The sequence below is a fragment of the Anas acuta genome, chromosome 27 (genome assembly GCF_963932015.1).
Source record: "Anas acuta chromosome 27, bAnaAcu1.1, whole genome shotgun sequence".
In the NCBI taxonomy this organism is placed as follows: Eukaryota; Metazoa; Chordata; class Aves; order Anseriformes; family Anatidae; genus Anas; species Anas acuta.
The window spans coordinates 653,419-667,412 of NC_089005.1; the positions used below are offsets into that span (position 1 = coordinate 653,419).

General features: G+C 52.2%; 2 protein-coding genes across 3 annotated transcripts; one reads left to right on the forward strand and one right to left on the reverse strand.

The window, feature by feature from the left end:
- The first annotated feature begins 49 nt into the window (after window positions 1–49).
- On the forward strand, window positions 50–5,276 carry STAR (steroidogenic acute regulatory protein). Its single transcript, XM_068662557.1, has 8 exons — window positions 50–455; window positions 852–1,768; window positions 2,258–2,371; window positions 2,638–2,765; window positions 2,843–3,001; window positions 3,338–3,522; window positions 3,735–3,828; window positions 3,919–5,276. Exons 2-8 carry the CDS (start codon window positions 1,705–1,707, stop codon window positions 4,024–4,026), a joined length of 852 nt encoding a protein of 283 aa, XP_068518658.1. The 5' UTR covers window positions 50–455; window positions 852–1,704; the 3' UTR covers window positions 4,027–5,276.
- Window positions 4,736–13,566, reverse strand: ASH2L (ASH2 like, histone lysine methyltransferase complex subunit). 2 transcript variants are annotated; one of them, XM_068662546.1, is made up of 17 exons: window positions 13,408–13,566; window positions 13,225–13,294; window positions 12,555–12,700; window positions 11,679–11,767; window positions 11,312–11,406; window positions 11,077–11,172; window positions 10,741–10,836; window positions 10,526–10,601; window positions 9,833–9,850; window positions 8,370–8,463; window positions 8,068–8,285; window positions 7,813–7,980; window positions 7,260–7,453; window positions 6,744–6,836; window positions 6,318–6,416; window positions 5,911–5,970; window positions 4,736–5,425 (listed from the first exon to the last, which is right to left on the reverse strand). In XM_068662546.1, exons 1-17 carry the CDS (start codon window positions 13,533–13,535, stop codon window positions 5,318–5,320), a joined length of 1,848 nt encoding a protein of 615 aa, XP_068518647.1. In that variant the 5' UTR covers window positions 13,536–13,566; the 3' UTR covers window positions 4,736–5,317. The 2 variants fall into 2 exon arrangements, with proteins under 2 accessions (XP_068518647.1, XP_068518648.1); XM_068662547.1 differs by lacking the exon at window positions 9,833–9,850.
- Between the last annotated feature and the right edge of the window lie 428 nt (window positions 13,567–13,994).

Below are 13,994 nucleotides of genomic sequence, written 5' to 3' on the forward strand. Positions count from 1 at the left end.
CGAAGCCCCCATCCCTGGGGTGGGGGGCTCCCGAATGGTTGCTCAGGGGTGGCTGCTGAGTGGCTCAGCTCCCTTTTTCCTGCACCCCACGGGGGTTTGGGGGGGGTCTGGGTGCTTTTCCCAGTGCAGGATCCATCCCAACATCACCAGTTGGGGGCCTGGGCAGGTGGGGCTGGGGCTGGGGCCGTGTCCTGCGTGTGCAGAGCGGCTCTGCTCCTCCTGCCCCAACGGAGAGCTGCGGTGAGGTGGGTGCTGGGGGCAGCAGGCACGAAGCCCGGCCCCGCTGCTCCCCTTCCCCCAGCACCCCGGGGGCTTTCCCATCCCGGTGCCTCTGGGGCGCGGGGGGCTGCGGGTCCCTCTCCCTCCCTGCAGGCTCTGCTGACCCGTGGCACGGCGACACCGTGGGACCCCCTGGGGACGTCTGGAGGAGATGGTGACCCAGCATCGGGGAGCTGGTGAGCAGCCCGGGGACATCCCCAATTTTCCAGGTTCCCCCCCCAAGGGCCCTTGGTGCCCTCCTGGCACAGCCCCGGAGCCGAAGGGGTGGCTCTGCCCGGGCTCTGTTTTGGCTCTTCTCAAAAACAAGAGCGCGTCCTTGTGCCGAGGCCTTGTGTGCGGCAGCGGCTGCTCGGGCTGGGATAACAACAGCCCCGGCTGCCTCCCGGCATGGGGGGCTCCCTGCACCCCCCGGAGGGGGCTGCTGCTCCCCAGTGGTGCTGCAGTAACTGGGGAGGGAGGTGCACGGCTTCTGGCTTCCTCCCAGTGCCACCAGTGCCTCCATCCAGTCACACAAGCACAAGGTGCCTCTCGTGGCATGGGTGGAAAGCAAATTTCTGTGCTCCTGCGTGCAGGTGGTGGCCGTGTCCCACACGTGGTGATGGAGAGCGGCTGTCCCGGAGCAGTGGGGGGGGACCAGCAGGGCCGACCACCCCAGGGGCTCTGCCCAGGGCTCCCCGGGTGCCCCCAGCCCATTTTGGGGGGCTCGGGGTGTCCTCCGCTGGCACAGCGAGCGGCTGACCTCCCCCTGGGCCAAGCTGTTGCAACAGCGAGGAGGAGGAAGGTCAGGTTCCCCGCAGGAGGGTGCAGGAGTTGACGTCAAAGGAAGCAGCTGGTGATTCACGGGGGCTCGCGAGCGCTCGTCTCCGGGGCCGTAACTCATCCCAGAAATGTCATTTCATCCTTGAGCGTTATCGCTGCTCCAACGTTGCCCACCCGCAGATAACCAGCCCTGGGGGGACCCGGGGCTGCCCCTCGGTGCGGGCAGGGGGCTCGGGGCTGCTCGGGGGCTCCGAGCTTGCTGGGCTGTGCCCGGCGTGGAGCCGCGGGGTGCCGGAGCCCGGGGGGTGCCTCCTGCTCCCCGCACAGACCCCTCAGCAGCAGTCCCACAAAATCTGGTCCCGGTAACGGGTGTGAGGTGCCCGTCCCGTGTCGGGGATCTGGGTACGGTGGGCTCTGTCCTATGGCCAGGGCTGGGTCTGGCTGCACGAGGCTGCGAGCGTGCGCCTGGTGCCCAGCCCATGGGCGACCTGCGGCCCCCGGCAGCTGCGCGGGGAGGGGGCTGGCCTTGGCCCCCGGGGCCCTGCCGTAAGTGACGGCTCTTATCTCCCTGCTGACAAGCCAGCATCCTTCAGCGGGCGTATTTAAGGCCGAGCATCCAGAGGGCTGGGGCAGAGGAGCTCTTGCCGTGCAGACGCCAGCCCCGAGATGCTGCCCGCCACCTTCAAGCTGTGCGCTGCCATCTCCTACCGCCACCTGCGCAACATGACCGGTGAGGGCACGGGGGGCTGCCTGGGGGGGTGTTGCATTTGGGTCTCCGGGTGTTGTGTTTTGTTCCCTGGGACCCCTTTTTGCTGTGTTTCTGGGGCTGATGGGGGAGGGCTGGGCGCCGTTTCCAGCGTGGCTGCGCCTCCGCTCTTTGGGAGCGCTTTGGGAGCGCTCAGCCCACTGCAGGCTTCTTGCTCTGGAGCCCGGGAGGAGCAGCTGTAGGTAACAGCCCCTTGGCTATCAGGATCTTGTGCTCATATTCCATTTCCTACAGCCTTTCCTGGGCACCTGCTCGTGCCGTCAGCTCCCTGTGCACAGCTTGGGCTTGGAGCAGAGCCCGCGCAGCTCCTGTGCTCCCGTGGCGCGAGGGCAGCAAGCGGTGGTGGGGGGCGAAAGGAGTCGCACAGGGGGTTCTCAGTGCTGTAAGCTTAAAGGAAAGAAGCACGGCCTGGCAAACGCCCCGCACGGCTCAGTGATGCCCTCTCTGCCCCAGGTCTCCGCCGACAAGCCGCGGTCGCCATCAGCCAGGAGCTGAGCCGGCTGGCCTGCCGCAGCGCGGGGCCCGGCGCGTGGATTAACCAGGTCCGCCGGAGGAGCTCCCTGCTCAGTAAGTGACAGGCAGGGGGGGGACTCTGCCTCCTCCTGCTGCGTTTTGGCCCCCAGGGGTCGGTGCTCGGGGTCTGGCTGGAGGGAAGCTGCTGGTGGGTGTGCTGAGCACACGGCAAGCGCGGGCTGGGGGAGCTGAGCTGAGCTCCTGAGCCCCTGGGCACTGCAAAGTCAATTTGGTGTAGATAAAGCTTATCTGGTATTAGGACTCTTAGCCCGTTGTAATGTTCTTACGCTCCCTCCTGGCTTTTGTCTGCCGCCTTCCAGGCTCGAGGCTGGAGGAGAAGCCCTTCAGCGAGGCGGAGATGTCCTACATCAAGCAAGGGGAGGAAGCGCTGCAGAAATCCCTCAGCATCCTCGGGGACCAGGAGGGCTGGAAGACGGAGACGGTGGTGGTGAGCTGTGCCAGGGGGGTCCTGCTGCGGGTGGGGGTCCCGTCCTGGTGGTGCTGACCCTGCCTTCCCCTCGGCAGGACAACGGAGACAAAGTGCTGAGCAAGGTGCTGCCTGACGTGGGCAAGGTGTTCCGCCTGGAGGTGGTGGTGGAGCAGCCCCTGGACGCGGTGTACAGCGAGCTGGTGGACAACATGGAGCAGATGGGAGACTGGAACCCCAGCGTCAAGGAGGTGAAGGTAGGGAGCGGGGGTGCCAGGCTCCCTTCTGACCCCCTCAGATCCATCCGCTGCTCCATGTGGCCTTACAGGGGCTGGGGAATCACTTTGCACATCACAGCAGGGGTTTTTCCACCCATTCCTTGGGGTTGGACTTCTAGTTTGGATGTTTCCTAGTTCAGACGTGCTGCCTGTTTCGTGGTAATCACACTGCTATTTCAGAAGAGCAGCTTGTGTGCAGAGGGAGGGCTGTTGTTACCGATTCCGCAGGAAATGCACTTGCTCAAAAGCCAGCTTTTAGCTACCTGTAGCCCTTTTTTGCCATAAATGTCTCACATTACGATTTGTACCATCCAGATTCTGCAGAAGATCGGAAAAGACACGGTGATCACCCACGAGAAGGCGGCTGCCACCCCCGGGAACATCGTAGGGCCGCGGGACTTTGTCAGCGTGCGCTGCGCCAAGCGGCGCGGCTCCACCTGCGTCCTGGCCGGCATGGCCACCACCTACGGGGCCATGCCAGAGCAGCAGGGCTTCGTCAGGTAACCACCTTGTGCTCGCTTTGGAGTGCTTCATGAATGTTAAATTCACATCCCAGCATGGGCTCGGCCTTGCTGTGGTGTGTTTCAGTAGCAAAGTGAGTTTTGTTTTGGGGAAGGCAGAAATTGCGAAGGAAACCCTAATTTATAAAGTGCTTCAGCGCTTTTTAAGGTTAAGCCAGAGGTTGTTTTTTAACACGCTGCTGCCCTTGTAGAGCTGAGAACGGTCCCACCTGCATGATCCTGCGCCCGGTGGCCGGCGACCCCTCGCAAACCAAGTTGATATGGCTGCTGAGCATCGACCTGAAGGTAAGCCCCACAGGGAACTATTTCCCCCTAAAATCAAGAGTTACGTCCGTGGTGAGTCCCACTAACCGGCTGCTGTCTGCTCCTCCCTAGGGCTGGCTGCCGAAGACAATAATCAACCAGGTCCTGTCCCAGACACAGGTGGATTTCGCCAACCACCTCCGGGAGCGCCTGGCCCGCACGGTGGCCGTGAGCTGCTGACTGCGCCCAGCCCCGGGCAGCAGCTGCCCTCCTTGTGCATGGACTAGTATTTAATGCTTTGTTCAGGGGTAAAAGTAGGGATCTTGGTAATTAGGTAAGTCAGATGCAGTTTAACTCCAGCCTGTTCTAACAAGCCAGGCCTCTAATAGCAGACATTACTAATAAAGCTTTAACTAATTAGCTGGGAGCTCCCAGGAGCCTGATTTAGAAGGCGAGCCCAGCCAGCACAGGCTCTGAGTGCACGTGCAGGACAACCTGAAATTTTAGTCCCTTCAGGTATTGTGTTTGCACATACAGCATGTGCTGGCTTGGCCTTCTGCATCAGTTAACGCTTTATTAGTAATGTCTACTATTAAAGGCCTTGGCTAATTAGTTATTAGGGAGGTCCCAGGAGCCTGATTCAGAAGGCGGGGCCAGCCAGCACCTGCTCAGTGTGCAAACACGGGACTTAACCTAAAATTTATTCCCCTCCTTTCCCCCAGTGAAGCAGCTCTAACTTATTTGATTATAATTATGCATGTCTGTACAGGAAAACTATTTATTCAAAGCTCTGTAATGATGGTCATTGGCAGGAGTCCCTGTAAAGACAGTCAATGCTTTCATGCAGGTAGCTGGAGGAGAGCTTCAGATTTGAAGTAGCTACTTCGAGTTTACAGGTTACGAATGAAACTAGTTATCTAAACAGAAGAAAAATCACAAGACAAAAATGTAAGAGTTTAAAGAAAGGTTTATTTTTAAACTGGCTGCCAGTTTATGTAAAAAAAAAAATACAGTTTGGGCAGAAGCCCAAATTTCAGTCTTACATGCAGTAGTCTTGTTACAACACAATCCTTCTGGATGGAAGCTGTTTACAATTAGCCAAACGCGGGTGAGCAGAAGTGTCAATGTTGCTTCTGCACGTATACAGACAGCAGGTAGGTCCAGCTGCAGCCTGCTCTCACTGCAAAGTGACTGTTACAACCCCAGTACATCAGGTGAGAAGTTATCTCAACACAATAGTTGCTTCTTCAGCTAGCTACGCCGTAAGTTACTGAAGACTCCGGGAGATGCTCACAAATAGCACAATACATACTAGACCTGCACTCACTTAGACTCCAGCAGAGGGGTAGCGCATGAATCTTCAGCAGGTAACAAATATACATACAAAACACCTGCCAACAAGAGCTGCATTGGCTTCATCGTGTTTGTTCATTGACAGATTGTTCTGAGTGATGCACCTTCTCCTAGAATAAAACCCACTTGATTTGATAGCCACCGTGTCCGTGGTCTGTTACAGCTGCACCTACTTCGTTTAAGGCTCCCAGGGTGGGCTTCGTCTCCCATCAACTTCTGTCTCTACGTGATAGAGAACATCTGCCAGCGTGTGTTCTACCACAGCACCCCAGCCCATGTCACTCATCTGCAAGGGGAACAAAAGGCAGTTAGCTCGATTCAAGACACGCAGGCTCAGGACAGAGGGACAAGCCCTGCTGGCCACTGCTGTTGGTACAGCAGTTGGGGTAGTGCCACCCCTGCGCCTGTACTCGAGGACTGTGTCCCCCCTGAAAACAGTAGCAGAAAGAAAAATACTGCAATTTCCTTAAGCAGCCTCATATTAAAAAGCTATCACAGGCATAATCAGGGATTTATAGTCTGCATATGAAATATTTAAAGTTATTCAAAGGTGGATTTTTTTTTTTAAAATGCTATTTGTCCTTCAAGATTTTTACATACATTCCTTTCAGCTGCAATATCAAGCTACAAGTGCAAAACCTGAAGAGGCTCAGATCCAGGCTTGCTATAAATCTACTCCTCCCCACCATAGCAAATTTTCAACCACATTTAGTGATAGCCCCAGGGTATTTAAACAAAGTAGGGGGGAACAGAAGTTCAGTCATTACTTACTGGCCGGTAAGTGATATCTCTGGGTGGGTACTTGAAATAGGGTCCAAAGTTTATAGAAACCTATGGAAGACATTTGCATTAGAAAAGTGAGGAAAAAAGAGATAGGAGTGTAAGAGGGTGAGGCCTGAAGAATTTTGCCTGAGCTTAACTGCACCCTGTGCAAGAACATGGGGACATACATCCTCCCACCAAAGGACAGCACTCACTCAGTGAAATAAAGTTAAATCCCACATGTGAACAGCTGCATTGCTCTAGACTGCTTTTAATAAAACAACTCCCCATCCTTGTGCAGTTAACTGGGCTTGCTTGATACCCTCCCAGCTTGACACCCTCCCAGCATGTCCACTCTGTGCATTAATAAAACTATGGCTGGACTTAGGCAGTATGTTTGACAGTTCGTTACTTACCGTGCAGCCTTTGTACAAAGAAATAGCAGGAAAATAAACGCCTTCAAAAATGTCTTTAAAAGCAACGCCTTGGCTGACACCGTTCTTGAAGAATATTATCTGAAAAGTAAAATGAAAAGTTTTTTCCACTGATGCTGATGTTCAGGACCTTACTTGTAAGCCACAAAGTAATTGTCAAAAGGCAGCTTATCAGTGACTCCCCTTCTGCCTGATGCCAGACATTTTTAACATACTTAAGTGACAGCAAGAACACTACAGGCAAAGCATGCAGCTGGTTTGGTCAGTTCACTTGTATTCTTTTTGATGATCAGCCTCCCTTTGTGGCCGTTAAATAGAAGTGAGTAACACACAGAAAACCCAGTCCCAGCAGACTCACCATTCTTCAGCTCTGCATCCTTCCACTCCACCTCCCAATGCTTAACTTACCTGGCTTCCAGGTGCTTGCTTTAGGCTCTTCTCTGCTTTGTCCACAAAGTCCTTCTCTTCAAAGTACAAGTAGCTTTTAAATTTGATCAAAGCCTGAAATATTAGGAAACACATACTTCAGAAATAAGCCAAAGATCTGTTACCTACAGTGACATTAAAGAACGGCAGACCTACAGGAGCCCTGCTCTGGGATGGGTGTGCCTATTGTGCCAAGAGTACCCAAGAAGAGTGATTCACACAGCTCAAATATTTGAGAACCAGGAGGGGAAGAGTAGATGAAACAAGATGTGGGCGATCTCATTCAGCAGGGCACATGCAGCGTTCCCCTGCAGAGCCTCTGGGTGGGGGTATTTTGTTTTCTTGAAGTCAACACTTCAGACTTCCCTGCTGTGAAGCAGAGTGACACCCAGAGGTAGGCTGGGAAGGTCACACTCAAGGAGAGGAAAAACGGGGTTGCGCAAGGTGTTTCCCACTAGTCCCCAGTCACCTCTTCAGTTAACGAAGCCCACATCTCACCTTATCTTTGTAAGTATCAGGCAGCGATTTGGCAGTCTCAGTATCTTCCGGAAGACTGATGTAAAAGCCCAGGATATCTCCCTGGCCATAGCCAGATGAATAGTGCTTCCCTATTGACTGATGAAACTTGGTTCCCTTCTTGCTGCGCCAGGAGTAACTGAACTTGTCGTATCCCAGAGGTGCCTGGAGGTTCCCTGCAGGAACCAATGCATTCAGATCGTATCAGGAACACTTCTATACGCACAACCCTTCATGTTTTGGGCTAATAATTACATTCAGTTAATAAATACAACTGTCATTAGCACAAATACGGTGACTAAAGCTTTAAGCAGGGCCAAGCATGCAGCAGCATAAAGGATCTGCCAGTACAGCAGTTCTGCACAGCTCAGAGCACCTACAGAAAGAGTTTATCCCTTGGTAAAGCAGTGACAAACTAGTCAGGCTGAACACCACTTCCTCTTCTGAGGCTTAAATTACCGGGAAAAACAACAACAAGAAGTAGGAACTAGTTAGAAACCACTGCCTGCTACAAGTACTTGGTACAATTATTTACCCAGTGGCTGTGACCAGCCTAATCTGGCAGCTGTGTCCGGAGGCATCTCATCCATGGATATTTCAAAGTACCACGCTCCTTTCCGCACTCCGTGTGAGGCTCGTACCATGGAATAGCCCTTCTCGCCGATGACAGTCAGTCTGTCATCCGAAATCTTCAACTGAGGAGCTGCAGCAGATAAGAGCAGGCTCACAATTCATTTGTGATTTCTACACCACGTGGCTACACCACGTGTCTGATCAGCCAGCTGCGTACCTCGGTCGTGCAGGGCCAGGAGGACTCGTTCGTAGAGGCAGGCTCTGTAGAGGTCCCCAGGAATTGGCTTCCCTGCCCAGCAGTCCAGCTCCAACTTCTCTGGGTCAGGAGCGTGGGGGTCGGGCTCAGCCAAGATGTAACGATAGCCATCTTTATTAAAGGGGTGCTCCAGAGGATAGCCATGGGGCGGTAGCCGCTGCGCAGAGAACAACGGGTCGCTGTGAAGCACAGAAACTACAGGTTGGCATCTCCAAATGCTATAGGTGCTCATCATTGTGTCACTATGCCCTCTTTCCTCTTACCTTCTGGTTTTCTTGGCCGTTCCTGTGGTCCCTCCGTCCTGCTGCTTGCGTTTTGCTCCCCGTCCCTTCCCACTGCCTCCTGCAGCAATGCCCCCTTCAGAGAAATGACAGCATGGTAAGCAACCGGTGACCAAAGAGAGCCCGTGAGTGTGGAATCTCCATGAACAGAAGAGGCAGAAGCAGCCAAGTTCACATCTGTTCACTAGCTCGTGTGCCTTCTTCCACACAGCTATGCTGGAGACAAACTTCACCAAGCACAGAAACACCCAGAACTTTTTGTAGGTTCCAGTCAACTTGTCAAGTGTCATAACTTAGAGTGGAAGTGAAATGAGTTTTACCAATACAATGAACTCCACTCCAGTTTTTACGATAAGAATTATAAAAACCTTTTCTCTTGCAGAAAGATCTCCAGCCAACAGCACCAGGTTCCTGTTTGAAAGCATTATTATTTGTTTTCATGGAGATTCCAGCCACACAATTCAAATTTATTTCTGCAAAAGCAGCAGAAAACCCAACCTACAGCATACGCTATCTGACTGTAAGCAAAGCTGTCAGCTCAGTGACACACGATGCTGGAGAAACACTCTGACACCAATACCTGCACACGCAGTAAGCACTGCACTATGTATTTTAATCTATAAAATACAATACACTGAAGTTGGGTAAAAAGGAAAAGCACTACAGGTGTTTCTCTTCAGTATTACCACAATTAGTACTATGCTTAAAGCACGTGTCATTTCATGTTATGGCCCCCAACTTCTAGTGATACATAAAAGTGTTACAGGACAAGCTACATGTCAAATTTTACCAAACTACTACCAGTATTAACATTTCAATATGCTAAATTGCGTATGCATTTTACCATTACACTATTTCAAAAAGCATTACTATTGATTTACAAGGAACACTAGAATTTCTCTGTACTGCAGACAAACACCTTTAAGAACCACAAACTGGGTTGAAACTAGAAACATCGCAAGCTTTGAATTATCAGCATTCCCCTTGCAGTGTGAGGGGCTCAGACCTCTGAAGGGTTACCATATTCTGCACACACGTGACGTGATCTAAACTGCACCTGCTGGCTTTAGTGCAGATACTGGGACTCCCCAGGTTGTCACCACGTATTTACCTAAGCAATCAGGATGTCATAGACTCAGATCTCTTATTTATAATTTTAAATCACAAAAATATCAGGTTTAGACTGATAACACAGACTAAAAATAAACTTAACTGAAAATAAAACTTTAAACCAGTCAGGCGGGGCAGAATATGATAAATTAAAAGCTTCTAATTGCTAGACATTACAAGGTGAAATTGTTGGTTTGTATTAAAATATTCTTGCAATCACATCAGGGCACACTTTTGATTTTTAAATTGAATATAGCTTCTAAGATAACTGAGCAAAAAAGCTTTCCAAACCACAATAATACTTAAGTTTTAGAAGCTGAAAGGTAAATATTCACCACCCAAAGAGGCTCCACCTGTAAGAACAGAAGTGGCACCACACATTTGAGAAACTTCCAATAGTTAAAGGAAAAAACAACCAGTGCACGAAATGGAGACAACGCAGCCTTAGATGCTATTTTAAAAAGCCCAAATCGCCTCCTGTTAGGTAACAATTCAGCACATTTCACATGGAATGGTCCAAGGAAATGTCACCAGCTCTTAATACTACTACAGTAAGATAGCTAAAATTACACGTAATGAGTTGGGGAAAGTTCTTTGCACAGCTGTCATCCCACAAAAAGGAGTAACAGTAAAACACAAACAGCGATCAGAAGGGATCACATTACTCATACCGACCCTCACTACTTGCAAATCTCCAGGGTGAGGAAAACAGGAAATCCGAGTAATAGAAGTATGCAAAATAAAACACTTATGTAAGGAAACCATGGAGCTCAGCTTTTTTGGGAGCACCTTGAAGTAGCTGGCCACCACGAAGAAGAAAGCTGAACCTTTACTGTAAGTTAATCTCTACAGAAAGGGATGGTGAGATTGGCTCGACGTGTTTGGAACATAATAAACACGACCTCAGTCCACACAACAGGTTTATCTGTTGCATCTCAGCTGATGTAACTGCACAAGTGCTAGGCTACAGGACAGGGAAAATGCAGCTTCAAACCAAATACTGGAAAAAGAAATAGTGAAGAACTTGCCGTTTAAGCTTCCACTTGTGGACACAGCGTTGTTCTGCTTCTGGTTGTCGTACGCAGGACCAATATTGGCAAGATCCTGAAAAAGGAAGGAAAGAAAGAGCTGAAGTACAGGCTCAGACAAACTTACAATTCCAAGTCCAAACAGGGCACTAACACCTCTCCCTCCCTCCCTTCCCTCCCAGCAGCACATCTTCCTTCCAGATCCAATTCCGTACTTGGTCTAGAAGTCCAAATTTTGGGTAGTCTTCTTCTGGATCTTTACTCCCTGGGTCCGGATGCTCTTTCACTAAGAACACATCCCTTTCTTTACACTGAAACAGAGAACAAGTGTAAGCCACACGGGATACATGATCACAGCAAATTCATTAACAAATGCTTAAGTCAAAACACATACTATTAGTATGTCCTACCAGTACCAAATACATAAGCAGCTGCAGGAAGAAGCATTAGAATCTTCAGCATTTAGCTCTAAGTCTAGACCTCAAACATGAACATCAGACAACTGTATCGCTCACAGAAAATCCCCCGTGAACTTAACTCCAATTACGTACCATGGTTTTGACAATATTATTAGGCCAAGTCATTTTCCCAGGCCTCTGTCTTGTTGTCATACACTCCCAGTATTTATCAATAAACGGGATAATATCCTGTAAAAAAAAAAAGAAATCCTATCAACAGCAGTTAACAACACAAGTCTGAAAGTCACACTGCCCATATTTGTTTGAACTTGCTCTTCAGCGACATTGTAACTTACTTTGGTCTGTGATAATCTTCTAGCAGCCTTACCTTATCTTTTGAGAACATGGTTTTTGGGTGCTCATCTTGTGTCCTTGACTGCCACGTCAAGTTGGCCAGAGCACTAAGGCACATTTCCTTGAGATCTTAAAAACAAAGATACACCACAGCTAGGGTCAGGCTTCACGAGGAAGATCAAACACACGAGCACTCAGAGTGATAACAGAGCACAAAGCACCCGTGCTATCTCGAGTAATGACGAAACCACCACAAGTTCCATCCCACCCCACCAGCAAACATCGAACAGATTTTCACCTTTACAAAGTTAGTGCCCAAATGGCAATCGCAGACTCTAGATAAAATGAAGTCTCTAGGATTATCCAACACAAAGTTTCAATGAGCAAGCTTTTAGACTTACTTGCTTGTTTTCTTAAGAAATACGTGTTCCCACTGTGATGGCAAACATTGCAATGGAAACTGTAGTTGGTCATGAAAGGCAAACACGATCTGGAAAAGAGCACAGTTTGTAAGTTCTGGTGCATGCCTTACCTTCATCAGGTTAGGAAACCAATTACTCTCATGCTCCCACTACAAAAAGAACATCTTACAGGTTCCATAGTATTTTCATCAAATTAATTTTATCATGAGCAGTAACAAAAGCCCCAGAACTCATTGGAAAACTGTAAGCAAACTGAGTGTCATCTTGTTTCAGACAAATCCTGGAATTCACCCAGCAAAAACAGACCAACCCTCTAGCCATGGAGCCCAACCAGAGTCAATCAATTAAAATTAAGTGGAACTTTGGGGAACTTTTTAGGCACAAAATACACAGTCCTGGTCCTTGAGAATCCCACTCTATGTTTCCATTTTTTCTTACACAAACCAATAATCAATTTAGCCTCTGACGGACCTGGTAGCAACCTTTCAAAACTCATTGATTTGAGCACAAAAAGGATTTCTAACAGCACACTATTAATTAAAGCACTGCACAGAAATATGAAGGGTTAATGACTGCACACAACGCTGTGTTCAGACTGCCCATTAATGACGTTAATTTTTTAGCACATTAATGATGTTAATTTTTTAGCTTCCTCCGGCTGCAGCTTCTGCACGGATTTCTCTTACTGAGCCCCAAGCAGACTGTCACTGCTTACAGGGGGTGGACAAGGGCAGCGCAAGGCGAAACCCGCACATGATTTATGCAGACATTTTGCTTTTTTTAAAAAAGAATATGAGGCACAAATAAAAAGAGACACCACAGCTTCACACCCAGCCCTAAGCAGAGCTTACGCACGTGGTATCGATGCCAAACGTGTCTGCGGTGAACCACTTGGTGCAGATCCCGCACTGCAGCTCGATCTCGCCGAGCTGCCGCCCGTTCTCCTCGTCCACCGAGCCCGCCTGCGTGTCCAAGGCTTCTGAGGCATCGCCGGCACCTTCCTGCAAGCAGAGCACGGGGCTGAGAGCCTGACCCGGGCAGGCGGCGAAGGGTTGTGTGGGGGCTGCCAAACTGATAACTGGCAAGATAGGGGAGTTTGGGGGGAATATCTGTACCACCCCCCTCCCTGATATAAAGCCAAGCTGCGAGTGAGCCTGAAACACTTTGTAGCTTGGGGTAAAAGCAATGAGGTGCGTAATGAGGTGACTGCAGGGATCACAGAGCCCCAAAACAGCTCCGATCAGAGGGGACCCCCGGGGATCACCCAGGCAGGGTCCCTCCGGGCGCAGGGTGGCATCCCGGGGGGGGGGGTGGATATCTCTAAAGGGGGCTCCGCAGCCTCTCTGTCAGCTGAAACCGTAAGGAAATGCCCCTCACACGGCGACGGGACCCCGGGGGGCCCCTCACACCGGTTACAGGCCCCGTTAACACCCGTTAAGGGCCCCCCCCACCCGTTATGTCCCCCCCTCACACCCCTGCCCCCCGTCCCGCCGTGACCACCCCCCAAAACCGCCCCCCCCCGTACCAGGGGGTCCTTCCCGCTGCCGGACTCGGCCTCCAGCGCCGCGGCGACGTCCCCCGGCGCCGCCTCTGCCCTGAAAGGCACAAACGGGGCCTGAGCGCGGGGCCTGCACCCCCGGCACCCCCCCGGTACCGGCACCGGGATCCTCCGGTACCCCCCTCCCGGGGCCCGGGCCCGGTCCCGCACCCGCTGTCGCCGTCGGCAGCGCCGGGCTCGGGCGGTGCCGGGGTCTCTGCGGGGGGCGGCGGCTCCGGGGCCGCCTCCGCGCCCTCCCCGCCGGGCGCCGCCATCGCCGCCGCCGCCGCCGCCGCCATGGCCGCCGCTCTCGCGAGACCGCGGCGCTCTCGCGAGACTTGCCGCTTCTTCAAAGGGCGATGCCCGCGGTGGGGCCCACAGCGAAGGGGCCGGCGGCGCCCCCTGCCGGCGGCGGGAGGGGAGGGCGGGGAATTAGGCGTGACGTCAGCGAGACGTCAGCGTGACGTCAGCGTGGCGGGGCGTGACGTCACGCAGGCAGCGGGAGAAGCGGGGCTCGGGGCTGGGGCTGAGCGGGGAGGGGGAAAAAAGGGGCAGGGAGCCTGCCGGCACCGCCCGGCCGCTCCTTTGGCTGGGGGGGCGCTCCCAGTGTCCCCCCGGTGTCCCCGTGCCCCCCCCGGTATCCCCGCGGTGTCCCCTCGTTGTCCCCGTTCACCCCCCGTTGTCCCTCCCGTGTCCCTAGGGTGTCCCCCGGTGCCCTGCTTCCCCCCCGGCATCCCCCCGTGTCCCCCCCGTGTCCC

Coding starts and splice junctions, on each gene's coding strand:
- STAR (XM_068662557.1), top strand. CDS start 1,705: ATGCTGCCCGCCACCTTCAAGCTGTGCGCTGCCATCTCCTACCGCCAC. Junction 1,769..2,257: donor CCACCTGCGCAACATGACCG/GTGAGGGCACGG, acceptor TCTCTGCCCCAG/GTCTCCGCCGACAAGCCGCG. Junction 2,766..2,842: donor GGAAGACGGAGACGGTGGTG/GTGAGCTGTGCC, acceptor TCCCCTCGGCAG/GACAACGGAGACAAAGTGCT.
- ASH2L (XM_068662546.1), bottom strand. CDS start 13,535: ATGGCGGCGGCGGCGGCGGCGGCGATGGCGGCGCCCGGCGGGGAGGGC. Junction 10,837..11,076: donor ATAATATTGTCAAAACCATG/GTACGTAATTGG, acceptor TCTCTGTTTCAG/TGTAAAGAAAGGGATGTGTT. Junction 7,454..7,812: donor AGGCTGGTCACAGCCACTGG/GTAAATAATTGT, acceptor TGGTTCCTGCAG/GGAACCTCCAGGCACCTCTG.